We start from the raw sequence: 14,145 nt of genomic DNA, 5'->3' as shown, positions 1-14,145 counted from the left end.
TCACATCATATGGTTGCCCTTCCTTTATTGAAACATATACGCTGAAGGTAAGAAACATTTACATGCCTTCAAATGTCCTTTTCACCTTGTGTAACAACATGGTAATAACAGTTTCAGTAATTAATATGCAGATCCTGATCCATCTATTGCCAGTAAAACAAAAGCGCACATGTACAATCAGGTCTCTGCTATGATATAACTGGACAGGTGGCATCAAATCCACCACAATCTCCATGCTAATTCTCACCATTCCATTAGAGCACATGAAGGGGAGGACGCCTCTTTATTAGACTATGGAGATGCACTCTAAGAGCGAGCCCTAACCTCTGTGTTGTAGTACACAGACCTGTGTGGATCACGAGTGCTCCTCAGCGCTGCCACTGAAGGAGCGGCTGCGGATGTGGTTCCTCAGCTGTTCGATCAACTCTGGGTTCTGATGCTGGATCTGCTGGGCAAACTGCTGACCACTGCAAACAGAGAGAGACCAGGGGAGTTAGAATTGAGTGTTTCTCTGCTTTACTTATGTACTCCTTGTGTCAGGCAGCTTGTGAAAGAACTAGGATGTAGCATCCTACATCAAATATTTCAAAATAAACTTCTAAAATAATTTAAAATGTCAAGGGAAATTCATGATCATTTAGTCCAAATTAAACCTCACTAATTCTTGATGTGTCTGATGCTTATTTAAATGTGTAATTAGAGCCCTAATGTCATAAACAGAGAGTCCCTGTGTATGTTACAGTAATAGCACTATGGTGCTGCCGTACGCTTCAATCAGGCTGGAGATGTCCGACAGTCCTCCCACTCCTGCTGCTGGACCCCCAACTGCATTGGACATCATCCCAGACATACTGCCCACAGAGGGAGAGAACCCAAAAGACAGTTATAAACATGTGTCACATGCCATGTTATGACAAAAACTTGAAACAAATCAGTACAATTGAACAGTAAATCCTACATTCTGACTTTCAAGAAATTCTAACAGGATTATTAAAATAACATTAAATTGATCAGAAATACAGTGAAGACATTTTTAATGTTGTAAATGACTATTGTAGCTGGAAACGGATGATTTTTTAATGGAATATCTACATAGGTGTACAGAGGCCCATTATCAGCAACCATCACTCCTGTGTTCCAATGGCAAGTTGTGTTAGCTAATCTAAATCTATAATTTTAAAAAGGCAAATTGATCATTAGAAAACCCTTTTGCAATTATGTTGAAAACTGTTGTTATTCCATGTGAAAACTGTTGTTCTGATTAACGAAACAATAAAACTGTTCTTCTTTAGACTAGTTGAGTATCTGGAGCATCAGCATTTGTGGGTTCGATTACAGGCTCAAAGAACATTCTTCTGAAGCTCGTCAGTCTATTCTTGTTCTGAGAAATGAAGGCTATTCCATGTGAGAAATTGCCAAGATCTGCCTAGAAGGCCAGCATCCCAGTCGCCTCTTCACTGTTGATGTTGAGACCAGTGTTTTGCAGGTACTATTTAATGAAGTTGCCAGTTGAGGACTTGTGAGGCATCTGTTTCTCAAACTAGACACTCTAATGTACTTGTCCTCTGTGCACCGGGGCCTCCCACTATTTCTATTCTGGTTAGAGACAGTTCGTGCTGTTCTGTGAAGGGCATTGTACGAGATCTTCAGTTTCTTTTTTAAAGATTTAAAAAAAAATGTTTTACCCCTTTTTCGTGGTATCCAATTGTTGTAGTAGCTACTATCTTGTCTCATCGCTACAACTCCCGTACGGGCTCGGGAGAGACGAAGGTTGAAAGTCATGCGTCCTCCGATACACAACCCAACCAAGCCGCACTGCTTCTTAACACAGCACGCATCCAACCCGGAAGCCAGCCGCACCAATGCGCCGGAGGAAACACCGTGCACCTGGCCACCTTGGTTAGCGCACACTGCGCCCAGCCCGCCACAGGAGTCGCTGGTGCGCGATGAGACAAGGACACCCCTACCGACCAAGCCCTCCCTAACCCGGGCGACGCTAGGCCAATTGTGCGTCGCGGCCGGTTACGACAGAGCCTGGGCGCGAACCCAGGGACTCTGATGGCACAGCTGGCGCTGCAGTACAGCGCCCTTAACCACTGCGCCACCCGGGAGGCCCCGAGATCTTCAGTTTCTTGACAATTTCTCGCATGAATAGCCTTATATTCTCAGAACAAGAATAGACTGACGAGGCCATTTTGAGCCTGTAATCGAATCCACAAATGCTGATGCTCCAGATACTCAACTAGTCTAAAGAAGGACAGTTTTATTGCTTCGTTAATCAGAACAACAGTTTTCAGCTGTGCTAACATAATTGCAAAAGGGTTTTCTAATGATCAATTAGCCTTTTAAAATGATAAGCTTGGAATAGCTAACACAACATGCCATTGGAACACAGGAGTGATGGTTGCTGATAATGGGCCTCTGTACGCCTATGTAGATATTCCATTAATAAATATCATAAGTTTCCAGCTACAATAGTCATTTACAACATTAACAATGTCTACACTGTATTTCTGATCAATTTTATAACGGACAAAAAAAAGTGCTTTCTTTCAAAAGCAAGGACATTTCTAAGTGACCCCAAATTTTTGAACGGTAGTGTATATGGGGAGTAGAAAATAACATGGCTATATACAGGGAGTACCAGTACCAAGTCGATGTGCAGGGGAATGAGGTAATTGAGGTAGCTATGTACTGTACATATACAGTAGGTAGGGGTGATATTGATGGGCTGTGTCTCGATAGATTCAGTGGGGTGGCTTTCACCTATTTATTCATCCAGATCAGTGCAGATGAAGGAACCGAGATGAGGAAAGGATGCCTCACACTATTGAGCCCCAGCCCTGGGTATGCTGAAACATGCCGAACACTCACAGCTGTTGCACTTGCTGGTTCTGCATCACACTGGCGGCCTGTAAATACACACAAAGCCAATCACCATGTCACCCATTTAAATGTGTGAAAATGACAATTAATTAACAGCGTTGATGGGGAACCAGATGCATTCTCAAGTGGCGTGACTACTTAGTGCTGGTACCAAATTTACAGCTGTCTAGTAAAACTATTCATAATTCAGCCCAGCTTCTGCCATGTAGGATTGGAATGCTTATAATGACATGCACTCTCTGCCTGTCAGGCATTCCATCAGCCACCCGTTCAATCAACTAGTCATGATCAACGCCTTGAATGTCCCCAGGCCCCTTGACCAGGCCAACTGTGTAAGGTATGCGGTTAATTTTAGGAAGCATTCTCCACTAGTAACTGTATCACAAACACTCATAAAAGAAGTATGAGGAATCTGTGTCTAGGATTTGTCTAGACCAGGGATGGCCTTTGCCCTGGAGAGACTGCAATGTGCGTCATACCTGGGTCGAATATAGTATTTATTTTCTTTCAAATATTGCAGGTGAGCCTGATTTACTTTTCTGATGTAATAGAACCAATAGCATAGTCCCAAAAGTGCATACTCCCACCCCCCGCATCTGGTGCACCGTTTAAGTGCACCTAAAGTACATTAAGGAAACAACCTCTATTTCCACCCAGGTACAGTGCATTCGGAAAGTATTCAGACCACTTGACTTTTTTCACATTTTGTTTTGTTACAGTCTTATTCTAAAATGGATTAAATTTGTGTTTTTTTCATCAATCTACACACATCAATCTTTGGTGCAACAAACTTGGCACACCTGTATTTGGGGAGTTTCCCCCATTCTTCCTTGCAGATCCTCTGAAGCTCTGTCAGGTTGAAAGGGGAGCGTCACTACACAGCTATTTCCAGGTCTCTCCAGATGTCCGATCGGGTTCAAGTCCAGGCTCTGGCTGGGCCTCTCAAGGACACTCAGAGACTTCTCCCGAAGCCATTCCTGCGTTGTCTTGGCTGTGCGCTTAGGGTCTTTGTCCGGTTGGAAGGTGAAACTTCGCCCCAGTCTGAGGCCCTGAGCGCTCTGGAGCAGGCTTTCATCAAGGATCGCTCGGTTCATCTTTCCCTCGAACCTGACTAGTCTCCCAGTCCATGCCGCTGAAAAATATCCCCACAGCATGATGCTGTCACCACCATGCTTCACCGTAGGGATGGTGCCAGGTTTCCTCCAGACGTGACGCTAAGCATTAAGGCCAAAGAGTTGAATCTTGGTTTCATCAGATCATAGAATCTTGTTTCTCATGGTCCGAGTCTCTATTAGGTGCCTTTTGGCAAACTCCAAGCTGGTTGTTATGTGCGTTTTACTGAGGAGTATGTCTGGCCACTCTTCCATAAAGGCCTGATTGGTGATGCTGCAGAGATGATTGTCCTTCTGGAAGGTTCTCTCATCTCCACTGGGAAACTCTGGAGCTCAGTCAGAAGGACCATTGGGTTCTTGGTCATCTCCCTGACCAAGGCCCTTCTCCCCCGATTGCTCAGTTTGGCCAGCTCTAGGAAGAGTCTTGGTGGTTCCAAAGTTCTTCCATTTAAGAATGATCAAGGCCACCATGTTCTTGGTGACCCTCAATGCTGCAGACACTTTTTGGTACCCTTCCTCAGATCTGTGCCTCAACGCAATCCTTCTCGGAGCTCTACGGATAATTCCTTCGACCTCATGGCTTGGTTTTTGCTCTGACATGCACTGTCAACTATGGGACCTTATATAGACAGATGTGTGCCTTTCCAAATCATATCCAATCAATTGAATTTACCACAGGTGGAGGCCAATCAAGTTGTAGGAACATCTCAAAGATGATCAATGGATGATCAATGGAAACAGGATGCACCTGAGCTCAAAAAAAGTATAGACCTGTTTTCACTGTCATTATGGAGTATTGTGTGTAGATTGATGAGAATTTGTATTTATTTAATTAATTTTTAAATATGGCTGTAACGTAACAAAATGTGGGGAAGGGGTCTGAATACTTTCTGAATGCACTGTACATGTTGTGTGCAGGTGTTTGTTCCAGCCCAGCACGAATTATAGTCTTACCATGCTGATGAAGGCAGGGTTGTTGATGAGGCTGGCCATGTCAAATCCCAGTCCCGTAGCTATCTATAACAAGCAAACATTCAAAGGCTTCATTTTGTATTTATTATGAATACCTATTAGCTGCTGCCTAGCAAGGCATGTGTATAGTACATTTGTTATTGTGTGTGTGTATACGTGTGTCTGTGCCTGTGTGTGTGTGTCTCTTCACAGTCCCCATCACTTCACACTCCATAAGGTGTATTTTTATCAGTTTCTTCAATCAGATTTTACTGCTTGCATGAGGTACTTGATGTGGAATACACAGTTGAAGTCAGAAATTTACATATACTTAGGTTGGAGTCATTAAAACTCGTTTTTCAACCACTCCACAAATTTCTTGTTAACAAACTATAGTTTTGGCAAGTCGGTTGGACATCTAACTTGTGCATGATATATGACAATATTTCCAACAATTGTTTACAGACAGCTTATTTCACTTATAATTTACTGTTTCACAATTCCAGTGGGTCAAAAGTTTACATACCCTAAGACTGTGCCTTTAAACAGCTTGGAAAATTCCATAAAATAATGTCATGGCTTTAGAAGCTTCTGACAGGCTAATTGACATAATTTGAGTCAATTGGAGGTGTACCTGTGGATGTATTTCAAGGCCTACCTTCAAACTCAGTGCTTCTTTGCGTGACATCATGGAAAAATCAAAAGAAATCAGCCAAGATCTCTGAAAAAAATTGTAGACCTCCACAAGTCTGGTTCATCCTTGGGAGCAATTTCCAAACGCCTGAAGGTACCACGTACATCTGTACAAACAATAGTACGCAAGTATAAACACCATGGGACCATGCAGCCGTCATACCGCTCAGGAAGGAGACGTGTTCTGTCTCCTACAGATGAACGTACTTTGGTGTGAAAAGTGCAAATCAATCCCAGAACAACAGCAAAGGACCTTGTGAAGATGCTGGAGGAAAGAGGTACAAAAGTATCTATATCGACAGTAAAACGAGTCCTATATCGACATAACCTGAAAGGTCGCTCAGCAAGGAAGAAGCCACTGTTACAAAACCGTCATAAAAAAGCAAGACTATGGTTTGCAACTTTTTGGAGAAATGTCCTCTGGTCTGATGAAACAAAAATATAACTGTTTGGCCATAATGACCATCGTTATGTTTGGAGAAAAAAAGGGGATGCTTGCAAGCCGAAGAACACCATCCCAACCGTGAAGCACAGGGGTGGCAGCATCATGTTGTTGGGGTGCTTTGCTGCAGGAGGGACTGGTGCACTTCACAAAAGAGATGGCATCATGACGAAGTAAAATTATGTGGATATATTGAGCAACATCTCAAGACATCAGTCAGGTTGGTTGAAAATGGGTTCCAAATGGACAATGACACCAAGCATCCTTCCAAAGTTGTGGCAAAATGGCTTAAGTACAACAAAGCCAAGGTATTGGAGTGGCCATCACAAAGCCCTGACCTCAATCCTATAGAACATTTGTGGGCAGAACTGAAAAAGTGTGTGCGAGCAAGGAGGCCTACAAACCTGACTCAATTACACCAGCTCTGTCAGGAGGAATGGGCCAAAATTCACCCAACTTATTGTGGGAAGCTTGTGGAAGGCTACTCACAACGTTTGACCCAAGTTAAACAATTTAAAGACAATGCTACCAAATACAAATTGAGTGTATGTAAACTTCTGACCCACTGGGAATGTGATGAAATAAATAAAAGCTGAAAGAAATCATTCTCTCTACTATTATCCTGACATTTCACACAATAAAGTGGTGATCCTAAATGACCTAAAACAGGGAATTTTTACTTGGATTAATTGTCAGGAACAGGCCTCCCGGGTGGTGCAGTGGTTAAGGGCGCTGTACTGCAGCGCCAGCTGTGCCATCAGAGTCCCTGGGTTCGCGCCCAGGCTCTGTCGTAACCGGCCGCGACCGGGAGGGCGTGGGGCGACGCACAATTGGCCTAGCGTCGTCCGGGTTAGGGAGGGATTGGTCGGTAGGGATCTCCTTGTCTCATCGCGCACCAGCGACTCCTGTGGCGGGCCGGGCGCAGTGCGCGCTAGCCAAGGTTTCCAGGTGGACGGTGTAGCCTCCGACACATTGGTGCGGCTGGCTTCCGGGTTGGATTCGCGCTGTGTTAAGAAGCAGTACGGCTGGTTGGGTTGTGTATCGGAGGACGCATGACATTCAACTTTCGTCTCTCCCGAGCCCGTACGGGAGTTGTAGCAATGAGACAAGATAGTAGCTACTACAACAATTGGACACCGCGAAATTGGGGAGAAAAAAAGGGGTAAAATTCAAAACAAAAAAAAATATATATATATATATTGTCAGGAATTGTGAAAAACTAAGTTTAAATGTATTTGGCTAAGGTGTATGTAAAACTTCAACTGTATATTTGAGAATATTCAAATAGCCAGCCTTTGCCTTGATGACAGCTTTGCACACTCTTGGCATTTTCACAACCAGCTTCACCTGGAACGCATTTGCAACTGTCTTGAAGGAGTTCCCACAAATTCTTGGCTGCTTTTTCTTCACTCTGCGGTCTGACTCATCCCAGACCATCTCAATTTGGTTGAGGTTGGGGGATGCGTCTGATGCGTCTGATGCATCTGATGCGGCACTCCATTATTCTCCTTCTTGGTAAAATAGCACTTACATAGCCTGGATGTCTGTTGGGTCATTATACTGTTGAAAAACAAATGATAGTCCCACTAAGCCCAAACCAGATAGGAAGGAGTATCACTGCAGAATGCTGTGGTCACCATGCTGCTTAAGTGTGCCTTGAATTCTAAATAAATCACAGGGTTAGGGTTAGCACCCCCACACCATAACATCTCCTCCTCCATGCTTTACGGTGGGAAATACACTACGGAGATCATCCATTCACCCACATCGCGTCTCACAAACACACCGCGGTTGGAACCAAAAATCTCACATTTCTACCGGTCTAATGTCCATTGCTCGTGTTTCTTGGCCCAAGCAAGTCTCTTTTATTGAGGCCCTTTCGTAGTGGTTTATTTGCCACAATTCGACCATGAAGGCCTGATTCACAAAGTCTCCTCTGAACAGTTGATGTCTGTTACTTGAACTCTGTGAAGCATTTATTTGGGCTGCAATTTCTGGGGCTGGTAACTAATGAACTTATCCTTTGCAACAGAGGTAACTCTGGGTCTTCCATTCCTGTGGCGGTCCTCATGAGAGCCAGTTTCAGCGATTGCACTTGAAGAAACTTTAAAAGTTCTTGAAATGTTCCGTATTGACTGACCTTCATGTCTTAATATAATGATGGACTGTCGTTTCTCTTTTCTTATTTGAGCTGTTCTTGGACTTATTTGGTAAAATACCATATTCTGTATACACCCCACCTTGTCACAACACAACTGATTGGCTCAAACGCATTAAGAAGGAAAGAAATTCCACAAATGAACTTTTTAAGAAGGCGCACCTGTTAATTGAAATGCATTCCAGGTGTCTACCTCATGAAGGTGGAAAAGAGAATGTCAAGAGTGTGCAAAGCTGTCATCAAGGCTAAGGGCGTCTATTTGAAGAATCTCAAATCTCAAATATATTTTAATTTATTTAACACTTTTTTTGGTTACTACATGATTCCATATGTGTTATTTCATTGTTTTGATGTATTCACTATTATTTTACAATGTATAAAATTGTAAAAATAGAAAAACCCTTGAATGAGTAGTTGTTCTAAAACTTTTGACCGGTAGTTTAGTACTGTACGCCTCCCATAGTCTGTTCTGGACTTGGGGAATGTGAAGAGACCTCTGGCGTCTTGTGAGGTATGCATGGGTTTCTGAGCTGTGTGCTAGTAGCTTAAACAGACAGCTCGGAACATTCAATATGTCAATACTTCTCACAAATACAAGTAGTGATGGAGTCAATCTCTCCTCTATTTTGAGCCAGTGTACACATAGCTCTCCATGTACATTTAAAGGCCAGGTGTGCTGCCCTCTTCTGGGCCAATTGTAATTTTCCTAAGTCCCTCTTTGTGGCACCTGACCACATGACTTGATAGTAGTCCAAGTGCCACAAACCTAGTGCCTTTACTCGGAGCCTGTGGCAGGTCATTAGTAAAGACAGAAAAATGAAGGGGCCTAGACAGCTGCCCTGGGGAATGCCTCACTAAACCTAGATTATGTTGGAGAGGCTTCCAATAATGAACACCCTCTGTGTTCTGTTAGACAGGTAACTTTCCATCCACATTATAGCAAGGGATCTAAAGTCATAAAGTCATTATGATTGATAATGTCAGAGGCTGCACTGAGTAACAAAACAGCTTCCACAATATTTGTAATATAATTTTCTCTCAGCCAATCATCAGTAATTTGTGTAAGTTCTGTACATGTTGAATGCTCTTTGCTATAACCGTGCTGAAAATCTGTTGTTAATTTGTTTACTGTGAAATAGCATTGTATCTGGTCAAACTTTTTTTTTTCAAAAAGTTTACTAAGGTTTGGTAACAGGGTGATAGGTGGGCTGTTTGAGCCAGTAAAGGGTGCTTTGCTATTCTTGTGTAGCGAAATGACTTTTGCTTCACTTTCATGTAGATTGAAGAGATGGCAAATAGGAGTGGCAATATCATCCGCTATCATCTTAAGTCATTTTCCATCCAAGTTGTCAGACCCAGGTGGCTTGTCATTGTTGATCGACAACAAAATAACAATGCTTGTCTTTCATAATTTGGTCATTTAGGTTCAGAATTTGTTGTTGTCATGTCTATGTTTGCCAATGAAAAAAGAATTAAAGAAGTTGGCAATACCAGTGCGTTTTGTGTTGAATGAGCCATCTGATTCAATGATGGAGCCAAGTTTGACTTTTTGCTTCAAATTTAATTTCAGGTGCTCCAAAGCGTTTGACTATCATTCTTTATATATTTTTTATTTGTTTCATAGTACAGTTTGACGCTGAATCGGACAAGATAAATCCGTCTGTAGGTTCAGTATGATATAATTTTGTACCACTGCTAAAAGCAGGAATATTAAATGTGTCTGATAAAGCTGTTGACACAATTGGGATATCTTGACATACTTGAATGCCCGTGGGATATAAGATACACATTTAATATTACATGAAGAAATCTAGAGTTGTGTTCACATGTAAATAAAGTGTCCATTATTGGAGCTGTAGTGACAGTATTTTTAGGGGAGTAATGATATATTATTACATGTGTTTTTTTTAGATTGACCTTCAGATATGAAATCACACAAGGAGGTAAAACAGCACTACTTACAGGACTGACTGCCTCTTTTTGCTTCTGCTCAGCAATCTTCAGGTTGGATTTGTAGGTGTCGTTCTCTGGATCTAACACCAGAGCTTTCTTAAAGAAGGAGATGGCCTCTGGGTACTTATTCATAGCAGTAAATGCCAATCTAGAGACACACAGGGAATAAGAGACATTGGAGAAGTGCAGTAAATTTAACTCCAGAGCAAAACAATAGCTATTTTCAAGCCAAATTTCTTGCAATATCATCAGATACTGCTATTGCTCTGTAAACAAAGTTCCAAAAAGCAATACTATATTCCTCAAATGATACATGACTAGACATTGTAAACAACATTTCCACTACTCTCCCATGTCTAACTCACCCCATTCTCCCATAGGCTTTACTGTAGCTGGGGTCGATCCCTATGGCCCTTTCACAGTCCCCCGTTGCTTCTGTGTAGTTACCCAGTCTACTGTGGGCGGCAGCCCTGCGGTGATGACAACAGCAGCAGCAGCCAGACGCTCAGGTTTATTTATTTGCACTCAGATCAATAAGGCAGGCACATGCAAAGGCTGCAGCAGCTGTGTGCCTGTCTAGTAGTCTGGTTCACCAGATGTGTATGCCACTATGTCTTTCAGCTCAGACAGTACTGTAACTGTGACTGCATTATCTATGTATAGTACAAGAATAACATGAGTTATTGTCACAGTTGTACACAATAATTACCAATATAGTTGGTATAAAAACACAATAGATACAGACTTAATTTAGGTGTTGTGTTATATATTTCTCATTTGAATATAGTGTTGATACTTCTCCATTTCAGAAGCGGTTGTGTGTACCTGTTACAGTAGTAGACAGCGTTTCGGAGGTCCAGATTGATGGCTTTTGAGTAGCATTCCACCGCACAGCTGTAGTTCTCCTCTTTCATGTGATTATTCCCTGAAAATGAAATGCTGTTTTAGTTCAGCCTGATAATCAGAATTTACAACATTACAAAACAATGTCAATCTGAAGGAAAACGGAAGTGCACTTAAACTGAGTTTGCACTCATCCAAAGTGTATTTATCATATGTCTACACTACATATTAAAACAGTGGCAGGTACCTTCATTCTTCAGTTGTTCTGCCCTCTCTGTGTCTTCTGGTGATGGGGACGTCTCTGGTGGCACCGGATTATTCTGATCATTCTGAGGAAAATACAATGACAGATAAAGTAAGATATCAATAAAGCCTAATATACATTATACATCATCTTAGTTTACTGATTGTGAGGTTACTGATTTGATAATGATTGATGAACTGCACACAGACAAGTTGATGTTGTAGTTAAGGTAAAAGAGTTTGAAATAAGGTAGAGAATCAGAGAGTAACCCCACCTTGAGGAGAGAATTGAGGAATATTTCAGTGAGAGGTTGTGGTGCTGCGAGATGACAGTCACTGGAGTTGATCTTGAAGGTGGTCTCCAAACATTGTATTGCAACTACAAGGGGGAAAAAATGTGTTGTAATAACACAATAGTCAACACTGAGCTGTTTATTTTATTGTTATACAGGTAACTGCCAAAATAAAGGAAACACTTGCATAAATGAAGGATGCAAATTATATATTGAAAGCAGGTGCTTCCACACAGGTATGGTTCTTGAGTTAATTAAGCAATTAACATCCCATCCCATGATTAGGCATCAGGTATAAAAATGCCCAGTTGCCCATTATTGTGGCTACCATGGCTCGAAGAAGAGATCTCAGTGACTTTGAAAGAGTGGTCTTAAAGGAGAATAGGGTGATTTAAAGTCGTTGTTGTGTGTGTTTGTCTCAGTCACCAGATCTTAACCCAATTTAATATTTATGGGAGATTCTGGAGTGATGGCTGAGATAGCGTTTTCTACCACCATCAACAAAACACCAAATGATGGAGTTTCTTGTGGAAGAATGATGTCGCATCCCTCCAAGAGAGTTCTAGACACTTGTAGCATCTATGCCAATGCATATTGAAGCTGTTCTGGTGGCTCGTCTTGGCCCAACACCCTATTATGACCATTTATGTAGGTGTTTCTTTTCTTTTGGCAGTTATCTGTGGGTCTATTTGATAAGAAGACTCAGTCACCAGTCACCAGTCACAAATCCCTGAATTGGAGAGAGCAGGGTACAGTATTTTCATAAGCGGTTTTAAGAAACGTTGTGATCGGACAGCGATCCTAAGCTGATCTACCTTCGAGGCTTTCCTGCTCATCGGAATTCAAAGCGCCACAGTGAGTTTGATCTCGCAGGAACTGCACAATAGAGAATGCCAAGCGCTTCTCCACTGCCATTTTGCTGCAAAAAAAATAATACAGCATTTAGGGATACATAGAATAGAATCCCACACATTGAGAGGCTGTAGCGTTCATTCAAACTAGAATAAGCGTCACAAATGTGTTTTTTTTATGACAGTTCTATTGTTATTGGACTCCCTTACGGTATGATTAGCTCAAGCCACTGTAATGTGGTACATTGGAGCCAAGTTGATAATACATTGCACCAAATATAATACAATACTGCCTGTGGTAAGATGCAGGTCTGTTTCCAAGACAACTCAAGAGGGAAGTTGAGTGTGTGTATAAGCCATTCTGTATGAGTAAGGGAAAGGGGGATACCTAGTCAATTGCACCAATGAATGCCTTCAACTGAAATGTGTTTTACAGTTCAGTAATCATGATTCCTTCAGATTATTCAACATAATTCAGATTTCTATGTGATACACATTTTTAGAGTGGGGATTTGGTAGTCTTTTCATATCTATTGTCTACTCATTTTAATTTGGGATGGTGAAACATATTTACAATACTAATACTGAGGATATTGCATTACTGTACAGTAGTACTGCATAAACATCAAGCACAACCAGGTGTGCCATTATAAATGATCCATAACCTACACAACAGGGAACCCATATTTTCCCATATTATTAGATATGAGAATATGGGATATTTCTTGACATTGCACTGTAATAAATTATGACACAATCAATGTTTGGAATGGCATAATACAAACATACATTTGAATGAATTACCTCTATTGTATCATTGACAGTTTTGCAACCATGCATAAATTGTAAAACCCTAAAATGTATCATCATGCTTGTTTGACATTTCAAAGCAAGGCAACTCTAGCCCTCTGTTATGTTGACATCAGCCTCATAACAAAAGATGTAGTGATGACATGGGATGATGCGGTGTAGCTGTTAATGCCAGTAGGGACTTGAGATTTTCATCCCATGTCAACCTAATGCATCCTTATCTAAAGTAAATAGCAGTCGTTGATGACAGACATTTATTTATCATGTACATAGCGTGTCCAAATACATTATCTTCCCTGATCATCACCGACAGTGCGTCTCTCTACCCATGCAGTGCAGTCTGCAACCTATAATGGCAGAGCATCGCTATCATAAAGCTGCCTATACAAGGGAGAAAAACAAAGCCAGCTCCACTGCTCATTCCTATCCTTCTAAATATAGTACTGTAACATTGTAAATAACAACATTGAGTCAGGGGATGCCATTCGACGACCCCGCCCAGTGCGCCCACCTACCTGAGATATTTTGCAGCTGTCCCTGCTATCGCGTCATGAGATCTTCTCTGATTGAGCGCATCTCTGGCGCCTGCGCATTTACAACGGAAGTAAACCGATTCAGTAGCACTACTGGAGCTGTGAAGGGGAGAGGTTGAATAAGAGAGGGTTTTGCGAATTGCACGTAGAAAACGTCATGAACTTCCTGCTATCATGTTTTCGGTACGAATTGTAGTGTGTCGAACGCTGTGCAAGTAGGCTATTGTCAAAGTCGTGGTTGTGTTTGTTAATTCCACATGAATAGAGCCCCACAGTGGAGGTGTCATAATACCCACAAAACCTAGCTGTCAAACAGGAAAATGGGTCCAATCGTTTTTCTACCATTCATTTTTCCCTTTGGGAATATTAGAAACACT

At 41.8% G+C, this 14,145-nt stretch overlaps 1 protein-coding gene across 2 annotated transcripts; it reads right to left on the bottom strand.

Moving 5' to 3' along the window:
* On the bottom strand, window positions 1-13,873 carry LOC110509699 (small glutamine-rich tetratricopeptide repeat-containing protein beta). Of its 2 annotated transcripts, XM_021590740.2 has the most exons (11): window positions 13,751-13,873; window positions 12,390-12,493; window positions 11,557-11,660; window positions 11,286-11,367; window positions 11,021-11,120; window positions 10,561-10,665; window positions 10,205-10,343; window positions 4,953-5,015; window positions 2,875-2,912; window positions 768-851; window positions 1-467 (listed from the first exon to the last, which is right to left on the bottom strand). In XM_021590740.2, exons 2-11 carry the CDS (start codon window positions 12,487-12,489, stop codon window positions 356-358), a joined length of 927 nt encoding a protein of 308 aa, XP_021446415.2. In that variant the 5' UTR covers window positions 12,490-12,493; window positions 13,751-13,873; the 3' UTR covers window positions 1-355. The 2 variants fall into 2 exon arrangements, with proteins under 2 accessions (XP_021446415.2, XP_036823881.1); XM_036967986.1 differs by lacking the exon at window positions 2,875-2,912 and having other exon boundaries at window positions 338-467.
* Between the last annotated feature and the right edge of the window lie 272 nt (window positions 13,874-14,145).

Source organism: Oncorhynchus mykiss, chromosome Y, assembly GCF_013265735.2.
Source record: "Oncorhynchus mykiss isolate Arlee chromosome Y, USDA_OmykA_1.1, whole genome shotgun sequence".
Classification (NCBI taxonomy): domain Eukaryota; kingdom Metazoa; phylum Chordata; class Actinopteri; order Salmoniformes; family Salmonidae; genus Oncorhynchus; species Oncorhynchus mykiss.
Note: the sequence above shows the minus strand (reverse complement) of the source record. Positions and strands in the feature narration are given on the sequence as shown.